Raw genomic sequence first — 17,170 nt, forward strand, 5'->3', positions numbered from 1 at the left:
ACTTGCTCAGCATTGTGAATCCCCCTTAAGGCTGAGAAGAGGACTGGCCTCGGGATGTGTCGATCTAGGTGAGCGGGCTCATCACTCTGTGGTGCAGGAGACAGACGTTGTGACTTTCTTCCTTCAGACTTATGGCTTGTAGATAGAAGTGCCTCCGTGGTGCTATCACTGATCCGGACATCTCCTAGATACTGCCTATGGTCTGGCAGGGCTCTTCTTGCCCATCAAGCTGTCTGTTGTAAACCCGGTTTTTGGACCCCCCTTTTCCCTTATTTGCAGACTGTAGTTGCCCACTTTAGCACTAAACTCTAGAACAAGACACCCGATTTCATATGCCTTAGTTCTTCAAAATTCAGGAAAAAGACACTAAACTTTAATTGTGATCTATATAAATTGCATCATTGCTATACTGGGACTATTTTATACTATTTAGAATGCCTTTATAACCAGATTTACTGCATATATAATTAATAGAAATTTGTGAAATTTTTCCTTTAGATTATCGCCTTCAAAATATAGTACGTGCAAGAGGGAGATTTTGTTACTATGTAGCTCATATTTTACACTGAAAAATCTAGTGCGAAACATTCTTATGGACATATTTTATTAAAGATGAAATATAACACATCCATCAATATTTTCAGCAGTTCTTAGATCAAATTTTGTACTTTGCCCTATAAATTAAAAAAGGTGACTATTTAAACTACATTAATACATAGGCTACAGAACACTTTTCAAAATGAGGACTATAGCCCTAGATTTGCGCAAATTGCAGTATCTTTTGTCTTTTATTTTGATGTGTCAAAATTCAATTAACAATATGACTTCTGAAAGAAGAAAGACGAAACAAGAAAAGACAAATCCTCATAAAGGAGTAAGGCCACTGTGGCTAACTCTGTGTTACCAGAGTCGATACAGTAGTCACTTTCAGTTTCCTAGTTGTCTTGAGGTTTGAAGTTGGTTCCACTAAGGCAAACGCATTTTTGGGTGTCCAGAACGACCAGATGTCTTAGCTGCAGGACCAGTTCTTTTGAATGGACTTTTCAGGTCACCTTACTTCAGAGCCAGGTGACTCATGGCATCAGGCGCCTCTGCTGTGACTTGCGCTGAGGTACCAGCTGGGATAATGTTCAGGTAAATATCGTACTGTTGGTCCATGCCAAGGTAACTGTCACTCATCAGATACAACGTATAGATACACCTAAAACGTAACAAGCAGAATCGTTAGTTTGGAAATTAGGTCTTGACGACTTGGAAAAGACAATCTTTAACAGAACTTAATTTGTAAATTTGTCATACTTTCCAGGAGTTTCCGGAGTATAAAAAGCAACAGAAACGGTATTTCGATTTCTGATATATCCAGTTCTCTTCAGGGCGATGAGTTCTTTTTTATCGACTTCTCCCAGTATCAAAAACCATCCTTCATCTTTAACTTTGGGGAATCGAGGAGCCACTGCTTTACTGTCTTGCTTTCCCTGTTGGGGAAAAGAAACAGTTTAGGAAAACAAGACATCACCTTTCCAAAATGCCATTCTTCCTTGAATGAAAACCACCTCAAAACCACGTTGTAGTGAATTGTTACATAAGGCTATAATTTAGCCAAACTCAAATATTTTTGTTGTTTCTTTCAAGATGAGGGTTTTAAAAAACAAACAAACAAAAAAACAAAAAACCAAAAAACAACAAAATCACAGTCCACAGAGAAAACCCCAGAATATGAGATACTATTCAGCTTATTTTGTAAGCTATTTAAACTTGAATTGAAATTCTGTTCCTTTTTTGTAAATTCATCTAATATATTCCAAATGCTATTCTCTGCAGAAGGGTTAATTGTAAACCTAGTGTCTTTAAATAAAGCTAAACAATAGTGTTCAAGATTAATATAAAGACAAAAACAGCACTCGAAGTCTTTATTTGAGGTTGATATAGCAAAAGGAAAGATTATTTCAGTGATTCTTTAAGACAGTGACTTTACTGCTGGAAGCTGAAGACGTAATGAAGCACACTCAATCAGCATTCATTCCGTGTTCTGTCGCTGGAAAGCTTTTTACTGAAGATTTATACAGAAGAAAAAGAACCACCGTAGCAATGAAGCTTTGGAAACAGTTTGATCCAGCTGTTTCTTACAAAAGAGGGATCGAATTCTAGGAGAGGTTTATAAAACAGCAATCACTGCATAAAATGCTCCTTCTCCCTCCTTTTCTGTGGCTTCTGGTTAGGGAAAGTCTCTGTAGGTGGCTGGCACAGCAAATAGAATGACTTACGAAGGAGCTTTGACCCCTTTTCCTTCCTGCAAGTGAGACAGTCTCCCCTTGAAGCAGTGGTGACAAGAATACTTTTCAAATATAATTCTTTAACTAATGTAAGTTAACTTCAGGATTTACACCAGAACATACGTATCTCTGATGTTAATTTTATCAAAATGAAGTTGTCTTAAGGGTCTCAGAACTAACATGTAGAACTGTTCTCTGCTTATATCTTGAATTCTTCTTTGTATCCTAACAAAAATGCTGGTAATTATCATTCTTAGTTGTTTGAAAAGTTAGAGAAATTCATTAGCAAAATGACAATCGTGGTGGTCCATATACCGCTTAGGGTATGCGGATGAAAACACCGCATCTGTAAGTAAGCGGTAGCTCCAGTTTCAGCAGTGCCTGACTGGGAGGCAGGAGGCAGGGTCCTCACACTCCCAGGAGCCGACACACAGGTACAGCGAGATACTGCTGCTCCGGCAGAGCAGCTGGAAACCTGGGCAGCTGCCGGTGTTTTCTGGCTGGGCACAGGGAGGTGACCAGCCCAAGAGGAAATGGGACGTGCTTGAACTGGGCAAAGGGGTGGGACTGAAATTTAGGCGTGGAAAAGAATTTAGGTAGAAGTTGTTCTAGGAGCTGTTCAAAAAACGCAAAATATGAGGAAAAGATCCTCAGTAAAGGCCTGAGGATGTGTTACGAGTAGAAACTTATTGATAGGTATGGTCTGGTAGGCAGTGTGGAGGTACATGGGAATGTGATAGGGAAGATTATAAACTGGTTTGGGGAAGCAGGATACGCAAGAGTAGGAGTGGTAGAAGTTACGGGCTGGCAAATACTTAAATACCACCTGTGGAGTTATTCTCTCTACTGTCACTGCTTACAGTACCCAAACAAATGAACCTTCTGAGCTTCCGGTTTGTTAAAAATAACAAGAAAATTTTTTCATGGACTTGAATTGGTCTAGGATTTTACCTGAAGAGTCTATTTACTACCCTATTGCAACCTGAAAAACCATTTGCTTCATCACTAACAAAGAAAAGGCTTTGAAACTGTTCATAATTTACATAATACTTAAGCCATAAACCCCCCTGTTACACCTTATAAAGCATTATTGATAACGGAAATGGATTATTGGAAACTTCTGGTCTTGGGAGAGAAATGATAAATGAATCTACCTGGTAGCCCATCTGGGTTCTCTGCAGATGTATCTGGAGCACATACTCCTGATCAGCGTGCAGTTTGATCCATCTCTTGTCGTCCCGCGTGTCTGTTGCCAAAGAAGGAACAGGCACTTCGTTCTGTGGCTGAGCTGGGTCATCCCAGCAGCCCTTAATGCTCAGGCTGACGTTTACAATTGGCAAACGGCACAAGAAATTCCAGGCCTGTAGAAAAAACAGATCCCTGTGGATTACAAGACAATCTATACAATCATTGTCACTGTAACAATAACAATTCAATGTGCAGTCTACATATTTATTCTATAATATTTTATTATGTATTAGAATGTCATATAATCATACGACTGTCAATCATAAGCATAAAATACTTTTCATTAACCTCTTACTCTACTTTCTTCTACGCAAATAAAACAAATGTGAAACTCCTCAAGCACCTTACACGTGCCTGACTAAGATTACTGATGGCTGAACACAGGAAAAATTCCTTACCGCTCCCGATTAAAGTATTTTTTCCCTATAAGCCACTTAAAAACTAGTATAATTAAGTTTTAAATTAAACTTCCTTAGCATAATCCATAAAGAACAAGTCACTGCAGTGCTAATTAGCAATGGGCAAACCTCAGAGAGTTCAGAGGATCAGTTCAGATAATTAACCAAAAGTTCAACTGCATATCCAAAGTTATCCCTAGGTTTTTTTTTTTTAAGGCTTTCTTGCATCCATCTTAACGAACCCTCTTTCTTACAGTCCTCCTGAGGAATCTTAAGTCTCTGTGGTTTCTCATGAACTGCAACAGGCCCTCAACTTTCTCTCATCCTTGTGCGGAGAACTGTTGTTAGAGGCACACGATTTGTGCAGCTGAACGTGACACTCTCTTCAACCTTAAAGAGGCATCCTGAAAATGCAGCCCTGTCTATCTCTCATTCTGGTCTCCATCAGACGAGGAAAAGCAGCTCTGAGAAGCTGTGATGAAAATGGAGGGGAGCAATGCAGGCTTTCATTTAAGTGAAAAGAAAATTGGCAAGTTCACTCAATGAAATTCGTTAGGAAGAAGAAGAGGAAAAATGGGCTGTGGAATGGAGGCAGTGATTTGTGGCCTGGCTATGGCTGATAAAGATAGATGAGGCTGGCACTGGAAGAAAAACAAACAAAAACCCAAGAACCACCCTCCACCCTGCCCTCCTTCCCCTCCACCCCCAAAACAAAACAGGAACCAGCATTTCATCCATGTTTTCAAACAACACATATGAAAAGCTAGAGGGTGGGAAGGAGAAGGAAGAAAGAATATTGCTCTTGGTAAAGAGCCAGCAGATGTCAAAATGGGAACTTGTGGGAATGAAGAGGGTAGCCATAGTCGCATGGGCAACACTGGCCTGGAACAGAAATGTTTCATCTGGAAAAAGACTAAAGTGTATTTCATTTTTCATTTACTGGTTTGACCATCTTGTCTTTCAACAAAATCTGTTTTCATTTCGATTGTGCTTGATGTGTCTCTCATTACTTTTTCTGTGCCGGAAGACACAGAGCCCTAAAATACAAGCTCAGTTTGCTTTTTGGAGACATCATTCCATGATTCATAGTGACAGCAATGGTACATGTTAATACCTGATGAGGGATACAGCAGCCGGGGTAAGCAGAGCTAAGATCGTGCTGCTGTAGGAAAAGGGGGTGCCGTCCCTCTCTCCAACACCTTCCTCGCCAGCCCTTTCCCCCTGCGTCCCCGAGACGTTGGCACGACCACGCTGTGATTGTGCAGCTCGATGGATGGGTTGCTAATCATTCTGGTGGTGATAGCATGAACTCCCATCAGCTTAAAGCTGATTGTGGAAGCACAGTCTCTAATCCTGTGAGTACTCTGAATAGGCATGAACCTTCAGGGCCACTGAAAGAAGTGGTCCAGCCTTCTCCCCTGCTGGCCCAAGGATTCAGGAAGCCGCTTGGCTACAGGCCATTTTGACTGACAGCGCAGGGGCTGGTATGATCCCTCCTCCCCTGGTCCCCAAATGCTTGTTCCCACCTCCTTTCCCGAAGCATCGGCAGGGCCTGTGCAGCTGTGTGGTGAGCTAGGTCAGGAGAGGTGACAATGGCACGGGGAGGGCAGGACTGCCCATTTCAGCTGGTTGGATTAAAATGGCTGCATTACCAGAGCCTGGCTGAACTAAATGAGAAAACTGATTTAGGCTACAGCTAATCTCTCTGTCTCTCCCTCCCCTCTCCTGTGTGCTGCAGGAACAGCTGTGCCCCTTCAATGGAGAAGGTGGGGAGGGCCCAGCTGTGAGCGCTCGGGAGCCACAGTGTAAAAGCAGGGGAAGCCATGAATTGCACTATGTTCTTAATACTGCCTTAGCTAAGGAAGGGCAGGAAAATGATAACGGAAACTAAACAGCTAAGCATTAAGGGAAAAGATATCCCTCTTTGTCCCAACTGTGAAAGGGAAAAGGGGGGAAAAAAGGCAGCACCTTGAAGCAGAAAAAACACCACAGTCATTCCTAATTAGTTAGTTGTTGCCAGGATTTCCCTACATTTAACACACAAGAGACTATTAAAATCACCTCCAGCAGATCACACTGTATGAGACGAGTAGTAACGCCTTGACCGGCAAATCATTTTCTGTTTAATGTAAAGGTGTTTAAGACGAAACTCACTGTAGGAACTGTACAGACCTACCGCGTGGGACTCCCCGTGCACCAGCATACTCTGCTGTGCTCAGTGGAGGCACCCCAACACACACCAACCTGGTGATAAGCCCTTTGGTTGTACTTTAGATATCATTTACCTGGAAAACTTTTATGTGTACCGTCTCAGAGAACAAGACTTGTTACAATTATGTTAGAACAAAGTTTAATTTCAGCAGAGATCAGAACGTACGAACTCCCGTAGTGGCGTTACCTGTCGCTGTGTTGAAGACTATGATTTGGTCTGGTTTATATGGTACAACCCCAACATATTCTGTTTGTCAAAGGCTGTCATGTCCTCATGTAGCTTTTACAGTGCAAACAAACCAAAGTTATTTGGAGTAACTTTCTAATTAGATAATTAGTAATATGTCATTCTCCAGGCCTTGTGTATTTAAAAAGTAAAGGTAAAGTTAGTACTGCTTGGTCATTGATACAGTACGGACAGGAGCCTGCCTTTCCATCATCCACACAATGTGGAAAAAAAGGAAGAAATGCTTTTCTTACTGAGGAAAAAAGTCCAGTAGTAGCAGGTGAAAATGAAAAAGATCACAGGAACACAGATACTTCCAGAGGAAAAGCAGCTGGTACTACAGCAGGCATAATGCTTTTTTCAATCTTGACGTTTCTTTTTTCTCTTTCACTAATATAAATATCAGCTTAGTATTTTAAAAGATGCCTTATGCCTAAGTGATTTCAAAACTGAAAAAGATTTGTTAAAGAAATATGTTTCAGAATGAATCACTGAAACAAACATGGAGCTTAGGCCAAAGATCAGAGTTACAGTCTAAATAGTTCTTGAATTTAGGCTGTCGGCTTTTAAAGCCTGGGTGACTTTCAGTGAGGTTTAGGATTATAACTAACTTTTGGAAAATTAAACTCAGGCTCCCATGTCACTTAGATATTTCTTGACAATTTTACTGTTTTCTTGCTGCATAGAATGGCAGAAGAACATAGTATCGCCTTTTAAATAAATCAAGATGCCCAACATGTGCATGTACATATATACTGTATATATATTTACCTACCAAACCCATAGATTCAAGTAATAATCATGTGAGAAATTCTTCATGAACCTTTGATAACATCATTAGCATTTTTGCCAATAATCTGTCTCCCCAGGACTTAGCCTAATATTCCAAATCCATGACCAGCTTCAAGAGCTGCTATTTAAAAATTAATTACCAATCTGCTTAAAAGACATTTTCTTCTTTCCAAATGTGAAATTTCTTCCTTTTCCTGTCTGCCTCAAATTTATATAAAGCTCAAACTGTTTTTACCAGTTTCATGCTAATAAGAGGTTTAAGATACAGGTTCAATATACTGTGAGTGAGAAGTAAAAGGTTTGTTAGGAAAAGAATATTTTTGGCAATTTAGTGGTGCACTTGCCACTTCATTTGACTTTGTTCAGGTCTGGTGCCTGCATGCTAGCCTTAAATTCTGTAATCTTATATTCTTTCATTATAGAAAATATATCACAAAGATGCATTTTTTATTGAAGAATTTTTCTTTTGGTTGGTCCCTAAGTGTGCCTTGAAGGACTTTACGTATGAAGGCACTCAACAGGCAGTATTAATATGAATTTTAATTCTCTACAACGTAATTACAATAGATTTTTTTCTGAAAAAAAAATATAAAAATGCCATAAAGCATATAAAATGTTGGTATAAATGTTTCACGTTTGTAATGACCTGCATAATACAGTCATGGCTTTGCTATCCCCAATACGGCCATTCCCAGCTCATGGGAATGAAACTTTCTCCTTATATGAGGCTAAGGCGTTATGTTTTCCCCTCTTTATCTGCGTCTGTATTTACAAACATAGAAATATAGAGGCATAGAGTCATTCACAGCGTGAACGTACACACCACATACACACAAGCTATTTTTGAAGAAACTGCTAAGACATTTCAATACCAGCCAAACATATTTATCTGAGGATTAATCTTCATCTATTGAATCAGACGAGAACACTGCCATGCATACAATTATTTAATTAGCAGCCAAATCCTCTGCCAGTCAGCAGCCGTTCCAGGCATACTGATGGGGCAGTAGATGCAAATCTCACAGTAGTACTGCTTTTTCTCATTACTACTGCAATTAGCACTTAAATTGATGCTTTAAACATACTAATTTCTGGAATAATTCAGGATTTGTATGTTACCTGGGATCGCCTCACTGCAGAGACGACACCAGATTGCTACGCAAATTGAAGCACTTTTGAGCCAAATAACCATCATCATATCAGACAGAGCCAATTTGCATTTGCTTTTAAAGATAACAGAATGGCAATTTATGCAAATAAATTAAGTAAGTTTACTTCTGAGTTCTCCCTGAACTAATTATAACAATGTTCTAATTTTTTATCACATCTGAAAGTTGGACTAAAATCAACGTGTATTATGTTAGAAATCTGTTGTTAAAGGAAGCCTCGTTTTGATGTCAATACATTTTCTTAATTCAAAATTTTGATGTTAATTTAGTTACAAATGCAGATGTCTGTTATAGACGCTTAAGTACTTTTCTTCTTGTTTGCATACCAGTAAAAGGTTTAACTGAAGCTGAACAGTCAAACACAGGACATATTGCTGTCCTTTTAAATATTCAAATAAAAACCATTTGAAGTATGGCTTTTGAAGTTTTCATCTTTGGTACATTGATTTGAAATCAATAGGCTTAGCATGTGACGAATACTATGGAACGTAGCTGCCCTTCGCTGAAAGTGGCTTGAAAACCAAACTGAAAATAAGACTCCAGCAGCCTCAATATTTTGAGATAGTGTTTTTTCTTCCCCCTGTGAGGTGTGAGAATTTCATCTCCATTTTTCTCTTTCAAATAGAAAATGAGCGCTGGATCTTTTACTAAGGGTATTGTCGGAAAAAAAATGGTGTTTGACAGACCGCTTCAGAAAGCAGCTACGATGCCATTTGCAATGCATGTATTCCTAGTGCATAGCTGGCTCTGAAAGGGTGGATAACACTGAGCAGATTGAATGACCTGGAGAAGCATCTTCAGAGCAAAGAGATGTGGCAATATCAGCCATAAACCAGACTCTCTTACTGGTTAGCAGGGAACAAGTGAAAATAATATTAAGAAAACAGGCAGAGAAGAAACCCTGTAAAGCTGGCAGTGCCCTGGAATTAGAGCAATGAATGTGTTGCACTTTATCCAGAACCTCACACGGCATTTGCTGAACGGAAGCAAAGAGAGTATTTCTTTTCCCAACTACTCTTCCTTTCCAATCACATTGATAATGACCACGGACAGACAGTATTACCTGTGAAACGTGTGCTGTTTGCAATTCACTGTCCACAATGGAAGCAAAAACATTCTCCCTTCCTTCGCAGGCAGCCATTAGTTCGGGAAGACACTCGATGGGGCCTTGGTAACCTCCGTGCGCGCTCTTCCTTTTGCCTTGGCTCCACTTCCTGATGCAGAGAGCAAAACATATGCCCAGGGAGGGAAAGCAAACATTTGTTTTCAGTTGTTTTGGTGCTAAAACTTGATACTGGTTTCTGTTATTAAATGCTGGTCATTTGTGTTTGGGTGGCATTAATTACTGCACCATCCAGGCATCTGTAGAGCTTAGCGTTATCTATGATGCTAAGATGGATACTAATGTATTTTTATAATGGATTAAAATAAAGAGATAATTAATATACAGAGTTAGATTTGTTAGGACTTGGAACCCTTCCAGCGATCTCTTATTAATTTGTCTGGAATCATAGTTCTCAAAATAATTTGTGGGGGTTAATTAATCAATGAATATTGAAAACAGAAACTCCATTTGGGAAAGCATCACTGCGAAAGAATGAGTTCTGCTTCTGGAGCGTTAATGAACATTCTCGGGCACAGCAATGACATTCAAACACAATCAGCAGTCAGAGATGGAATTAAGCTGCAAACCTGCAAATGCTTAGAAGAATTACATACCGGAAAAGGTAAAGGTGGTGTAGCTCTATATTGGGCAAAGTAAGCAGGGAAGAGTCGTGTATCCATCTACCCTGAACCACCATCTGCACCAGATTGGTTATATTCAGAGCAGTCACCAGCCAGCCGTGATGCGCCGCAACATCCAGCATTGCCTAATCAAAGGAGACAGGTATTAAAAAAAGAGAGAATGTAGTATAACTGTGTACCTGGTTCATACAAATAAAAGCATTTATTTAATGTTTAACATACAGGAATTTCTAGGACTTCAACATGGGAATTTACTTCAACCTCTACTGATGGCAGTAGGCACCTTTAGAATTAAAAAAGATGGATTAAATCCTGGATCATCATCATCAACTCTTACCCTTGAAAAGGTAATTTACATCGTGTTTTGGGGGCTGAGAGCAGAAGGTGAGATCTTTTCCTTACAAATAATCTCTCTTTTACATAATCCAACTCAGAATGAAAGGAATAAATATCAAAGTTTACTGTTAAGGAAGAAGTTACAATTAACTGCAGTATTGGTTTATATTTCCACATAAGAGCTTTCCCAGAATCACGTATTTATTCAAAAATCCTTGAACTATTTAAGAACAACAATAACAACATATTTACGTTTGATCAAAAATTAATACTAAAGCCATTTACCAGTAGCAGTTATTATTCCCATTTTAACCTAAGGACTTAAATTAAAAAATCTCTTGAACTAGATAAAACCCCTAAAATTTAGCTTAATGAGTATTTTTGAGGTTTTGTTCAACACTGACACCTAACTTGAAATCTTGAAGAAAGTTTACAAAATAGCTAATAGTTTACCTAGGGTAAGAAATACTCAGAAATAACATGGATCGTGAAATCAGAAATAACATGGATTTCACCCTTTGCATTGTAAAGAGTTGATTGTCTTGAGAAGGAGGGATGCTTGGCTGTCTCTCCTTTGGCATCTTTATCCTGAATCTGAAAAGCTTTCCCAAACCCAAGCAAACAAAAACCCTTCTCCAGCTACACACCACATTTCAAAGTGTTAACGACCATCCCGCCTTCCAAGTCTGCAGAGTTTCTGTTCCATTTCCACTTACTACGCTTTAGACAATACAAGCAAGAGGTACGCTGTAAGTATCACCAGCCTGAAGATCTAAATCTGCAAAATTTATTAGGAATTGTGCATTGCCAGTGGCCCTACTGACATGAAAAAATTTGTTATGCTTCCTTTTTTCCTGACTGGACTTAAATTCTGTTTGGTTAGTCTGAAAGAGAATTTAAGAGTTCTTCCAAAGGAGAAAGGATCAAACGTGAGCTTTTGGTTTCAACATAATTTTTTAAAATAGTAAATGCAGTTATTTGAATATATACTTTCCACCCTGTCTAGGGTACATTAAAACAATTTATTATGATTTATAGAATCAAGACCAGGCTGGGTGGGGCTTTGAGCAACCTGGTCTGGTGGAGGTGTCCCTGCCCATGGCAGGGGGGTTGGAACTTGATGATCTTTAAGGTGCCTTCCAACTCTAACCATTCTATGATTCTAAGCATTTCAGCTGGTGAAGAAAATGATGCTATAATATGTTAGTTATCTTGCTTATTTTGTTTTTTAATACCATTACAATCACAATAAAGTGTGGGTCTTCATATTACAACACTCTAATTCAGTAGAAAGTCATATATTTAAAAGTGTTTTGCCACGTAGAAAATTTGGAGTTTGCTTAAAATACTGGAAAATGTTTTTTAAGAAAGCAAAAAAAGAGTCTCGTATATTGAACAGTTTCAACACTTCTTTAAATACCATCTTCTTGGTAGTAGGAGAGCTGTAGTTTAGGACTAGGCTTAAGATGTTTCTATGGGTTTTTCTTTTAAAGACAATGATATTGTTTGATACTTCCTTAGACAGCAGATACCTCCGTCATTTTAACTTATTTTCCAGCCAGTAGTGTAATGAGGAGAAGCTGTCTATGTAAGTCTTTACATTTAATCAAATGTTTTACAGACAAACAAAAGGCAGCATTTACTTAAGGCAAACTAAACAGTGAAATCTTCTTTAAACAAAGGAGTTGTTTACACACGCAGAGCTATTTCAATTAAATTACACTGATTCTGGAGAAATACTGAGTTTAAAGGCACAAGTTAGTTTCAGTCCTGGCCGGTCACACAGTTTATTTTAGCAGTTTACAATGCAATTTCAACAGGTTTTATTCCAGATCAGGGTGATAAGATCAGTGACACTTAGAAAAATATTTGAAGTGTTACCCTGTATTACACAAATGTTGTCTCATTTCTCATGAATTGTGGATAAAGTGCCTTTCGGCTACTAAAGATCTAGATTCAACATTTAACCCGTCTTTTTTGAAGGAAGAGCCATAGCACCCCGAAACACCCCAATAACATTCCTAGTGACCCTAGAAACAGTACCTCCCAGCACAACATTAATGGTTTTCTTCTTCTGTCTCTTCACTTGGCTTGCCAAGGTGATTTCCAGGTCTGATTCTTTTTACCCAATAGAAAATAAAACTGTGTTAGAAGTCACGTTTGAAAGCAGAAGCAGCTTCATGGCCTGTAGATTTATGTGTTGGTTCACACGATTTTTAGTCAGATGAAGAGGGAATCGTTCTCAGAGTGATCTTTTAAACTTACAGGGCAAGTTGCTCTTTACCCGCTTCCACATTTTGAAATATACTGAAGCCGACACATAAGGTACGGTCCCCGTCTCTGAGCGTGTTGCTCAGGCACGGTATCTCTCTCCTATTCTACACTACCTGATTCTTGTTCTTTCCTTTCTGCTGTTCTGACATAGCCTGAAGCATCGTCTTCCTCAGTGACGAGACCGCTGTATGTACGTGAAGAATAATGGGTGCGTAGGTATCCCGTCTTTTCCACGGGCAGCAAGACGAATACAGCAAGTTGTATTTTTAGTCAGCATGAAGCGGTGGTATTTTCACAAAATGCTTGTGAGGATACGTGCATAACGCTGCTTTCATTGTTTTCTTTCTTTTTTTTTTTTTAAAATCTATCCCCCTACCCCCACCCCTTTTAACAGAGGTTTGAAAAGGGGAAAAGGAGGAGAGAAGACGTAAGAGAAAGATAAATCTAAAACAAGCTATACACTGAAATTAACTGGAGGATCCTTTCAACCTAGAAAATCTCCTAGAAATTGATAGAGGCCTAGAGATAGATATCCCGTAGGGAGTAAGGAAAGCCTGTGTGTGTGAGACTCTGTGTTCCACATTGTTATAATGAATCCACATGGCAAATCCTCTTTTCCTCCTTATTTTCTGCTTCTTCACCCATAGAATTTATTCACAGCGTCTCTATCTGGATGTGAAATCCAAGACAGTGACATTGTGAAAAAGTCAGAACAATGGTAAAGTTGGCTTGTTTCATCTGCTGCCTTGGAAACCTGCACACGTTTCATTTCCCGCTAAGTGTAAAACACACAGATGCTTGATACTTAAACGGTTATTGAAATTCCTATAAATACTCAAGGTAACGAATTGAGTCATTCCCCTGTCTCTAAACTAGCTATATAAAATGTAGCAACTAAATAAAGAAAACAATATAAAAGGCAAGAAAAAATGATTAGTATTTAATATTTATGTTATCTGAATGAATTATGTTTAATTTCTCTACTTTCTCCAGTTGCTGCTTGTTTGGTTTGTTGTTGTTTTTAACTACAAACCAGAATGATGTTCTAGAAATCTGTGGCTTCTTAACTTTAACTCTTATTTGGCAAAGAAGTAAGTAATTTCTAAATCTGTTATAGTTTATAAGATTGGAACAGATTAAGAATATTTTTCTAAACTGAGAAATGGCACAAATAGGTTATCTGCCTTTCTAGCCTCAGAATTGCATGCCAACGCAGGATAGTTTCATCATAGAAAAAAAATTAAGAGGACGGTAAGTGCAAGAAGTGGAACAACAAAACTATAAAGATGCTTTTACTTACAGAAAAAAACATACAAATATTTTTTGGTAAACCAACAGGTTAAAAAAAAAAAACCCAACTCCCTAAGCCCACCACTTTTTAACCAAAAGTAGGAAAGTTGGGGTAAATAGATGGAGCCAAGGGAAATATTACTTCTTATAATGAAAAACATGTTTACCGTCATCTTATTTGGGCCTTTTCCTGCACTTAGGAGAATAAAAGCAGAGGCCTATACTGAGATGGGTTTTAATGAAAGAATCAGGCATTAGCTTTTAAGCCTTTCAAGTGTCATACTTGGACTACCACAAAGTAATAATAGCAATTAGTGACACATCCTTTAACATTTTGTCTGACATTATCAAAAATAGCTTGGCTTGTATCAGCCTGGGAAGCAACAAGCTGTAAGCCATGGCAGGGGTAGGATAAAAACGCTGATGCTCAATAACTGATGGATGTGGGTCTGTCTCGTATGGCAAAAATTTTCATTTCGATGATATTCAGAATTGAATGTCAGAATGTTTGGATCAAAATCTTGCTACTACTTTTTTTTTTTCCATGAGAGCATTAATACGAAACTCTCAGCATCTCTTACCAGGTTTCCATCATCTTATTTTCAGGAGCTGTGGCTGGTTATCCTCAAGTACTGAATTATTTAAACAGACCAGCAAGGTACAATTTGATCAAACATGACGCTGAGATTTTTCAGTCTGCCTCTTTTTAGCCAAAGTTACTCCCCATGCTTGGAATTTAAATTATGGTTTATAATTCCCTGCCTTGAGGGAAAGCAAAGACGGAGGCAGGATGTGGGAGAGGCGAGTGTGTTGCACACTCACTGACAGCAAACCATTGCCTTTCTCTGGTGTTTTAAAGCACTCTGAATATGTGCTCAAAACAACAGATAATAAATCGTTCCATAATGAACACATCCACCCTACTCAGCCCCCGTCCACTTAGAAGATTTGTCTAGCAACTGAAATATCTTTTATTTTAGAAACTTTTTTCAAAGTTTTAACACTGTTTTTGATATTACTTTCACATCCTTCATTTGAAAGCCAGATATTCTGGATCACTCTTGTATGACTGGGTGGCAGGGGAACAGAGACTGTACAAGTAGCAGAATTTCTGATCTATTCAAATGACTTAAATAGCTTTTTCCTTTAAGATAAGTTATTGAAGTGTTAAAATGAAACACCTTGCATCTTATTAACAGAGCCTGCATACTGCTTGGAATAATTTCTTCTTCTGTTTGAAGTCAGCAGTCATATAACTCTGAATATACTAAGCATTTCTACTTAAATACTGTAAATATAAATGTAATTTTAAACATTGTAAATATAAATGTCAATATTTTGTGGCTAGATTATATTTAAGGAAAGCGGCAATGAAGCTAAATGAACAACGGTAACTGCTCTGGATACGGAGGCTGGCTGAGGAGACTAAGGCAGTGTAAGAAGTGCCACTGTGGCTGAGAATTACAGCTGTGATTGCTCAGCTAAAAGCCAACTGCCTACAGTGAAGCCATTGGTAGTAATGACTTGGTGGATGGGGGCAGAAACTTCAGGAGTACTCATGGTGAGCTACATGGCTCAAACTTCTCCACTCTTAAAAGATTAATTTTTCTTTTTTTGTATCCGTGCTTCACAGGCTATGACACTTTCTTGAGCACCTTCATTCGGGAAATGGAAGTTTGGTACAGGAATGTATTCGGCCTTCTGTGCAGAACGACATGCACCTTAGACTTGAAAGTAAAGTAAATCCAGCTCATTCTGGGCCAAACAAATACATGTCTTACTCTGCGGTGATGCTTCGAGGAAGGAAAAAAGAATTTAAAATAAATAAACTGTGTAAGAATAAAATACTTTAAACTGTTATTGCACAGTTACATCAAAAAGCAGAGTTAAGGCTGGTTGGATTTTGTACCTGTTTTTGTACCTGAATTTATTGTTTATAGTATCATATCAAATAATCAAAATGTCCCCACTCTCGTCTTCGCTGCATGCTAATGTAAGTTCTGTTGTCTAGGACTAGACTTCAGTTAGAAATCCATAGACTTTAAATCTATATATCTATTAAAATAATTAGAATGGTGCCTAATTACAGCTGTTTAGGACTACAGAGTTTATATGACAAATATTTATAGATAATAATATGCAAAAGCATATGCATTTTACCCATTTTCCTGAAAACGATGAATTCAGAATAATAATAAATCTTTTTTGCACATGCTTCAAACGTAGGAAGCCTTCCAGTGTGTAATATTATATTATGATCCACATGTGACTTGAGATCATGCTAATATAAGTAAAATATTTTTCCAGATGTTAAAGCATGCCATGCACTATAAATTTCATGTTTTTATATAAATCATGATTACGATGCTTCAATTATATACTCCAGAAACAACAACTGACTTGCAAAGTTGGGATTTATTTGAAGAAGTCTTACAGAGGGTTTTAAGGTCACTACCTTTTGTAGGTTATAGATTGGTAAACCAGGTATCTACAGAACCTTTGCACTTCAGAGATCTAGTCCAAGATTACTTTTTAGAAATGTATTAATTTGAGGGGAGGGAGGGGAGTTCTTTCAGGTCAATTAAATCATACAGCTGTATAGTTTCAGCCTATGACCACCCCCCTCCCCACCTTGTAATTTATCAGATATATAGTGAATAAGATGTAATTAATCCTATTCAGGAGGCATTCCTTTTATACTGCCCTCTGCATCCCCTTCCCTTCAATTTTTACAAGCATAGGCAGCTCCCTCTTCCATATGCTCTGCTACCCCCTGCGAGAGACTAATTCTTCATTCTCCCATCATCATAAAGGTCTCACTGATGTATGCAAATTACAACCTTCCTGGCTGCTTTGTAAGATTCCTATCCCTGCATTCATCCTTTAGCCTCCATAGTAACATTATTAGTACGATCAGAACCAGGGAAAGGACAAATCACTTACTGTCTACATTTAGTGGAGCACAACCCTTGGGTGCTTACTGATTTTTTTTTTTTTTTTTAATAGTAATTACAGAGAGAAAAGCAGCTATGGAATGTGATACCAGCAATATAAACTTGGTAGGGCATAACCCAACACGTTCAGAACTTGTTGAGTCCCAATATCCAATTTATTTTCAAGTTAGTAATTAATAAATTCATATTCTCTACTATGCTAGTGAACTGTGAATACAAGAGAATGTTTTTGAGAAAAATCTCTTGGCAAGAA

At 38.4% G+C, this 17,170-nt stretch overlaps 1 protein-coding gene across 2 annotated transcripts in view; it reads right to left on the reverse strand.

Moving 5' to 3' along the window:
* Nucleotides 1-592: 592 nt before the first annotated feature.
* ASCC3 (activating signal cointegrator 1 complex subunit 3) overlaps nt 593-17,170 on the reverse strand; it is a 252,340-nt gene continuing 235,762 nt past the window's right edge. The window contains exons 37-42 of one of the 2 annotated variants that reach the window (XM_074150228.1): nt 10,037-10,188; nt 9,381-9,531; nt 3,428-3,634; nt 3,153-3,155; nt 1,300-1,475; nt 1,054-1,201 (exon numbers count right to left, since the gene is read on the reverse strand). In XM_074150228.1, coding sequence (XP_074006329.1) covers nt 1,054-1,201; nt 1,300-1,475; nt 3,153-3,155; nt 3,428-3,634; nt 9,381-9,531; nt 10,037-10,188 — 837 coding nt within the window. Of the gene's footprint in view, nt 1,202-1,299; nt 1,476-3,152; nt 3,156-3,427; nt 3,635-9,380; nt 9,532-10,036; nt 10,189-17,170 lie in introns of both variants that reach the window. The other variant, XM_074150229.1, reaches the window with a different exon arrangement.

This window comes from Numenius arquata, chromosome 7 (assembly GCF_964106895.1).
Source record: "Numenius arquata chromosome 7, bNumArq3.hap1.1, whole genome shotgun sequence".
Classification (NCBI taxonomy): Eukaryota; Metazoa; Chordata; class Aves; order Charadriiformes; family Scolopacidae; genus Numenius; species Numenius arquata.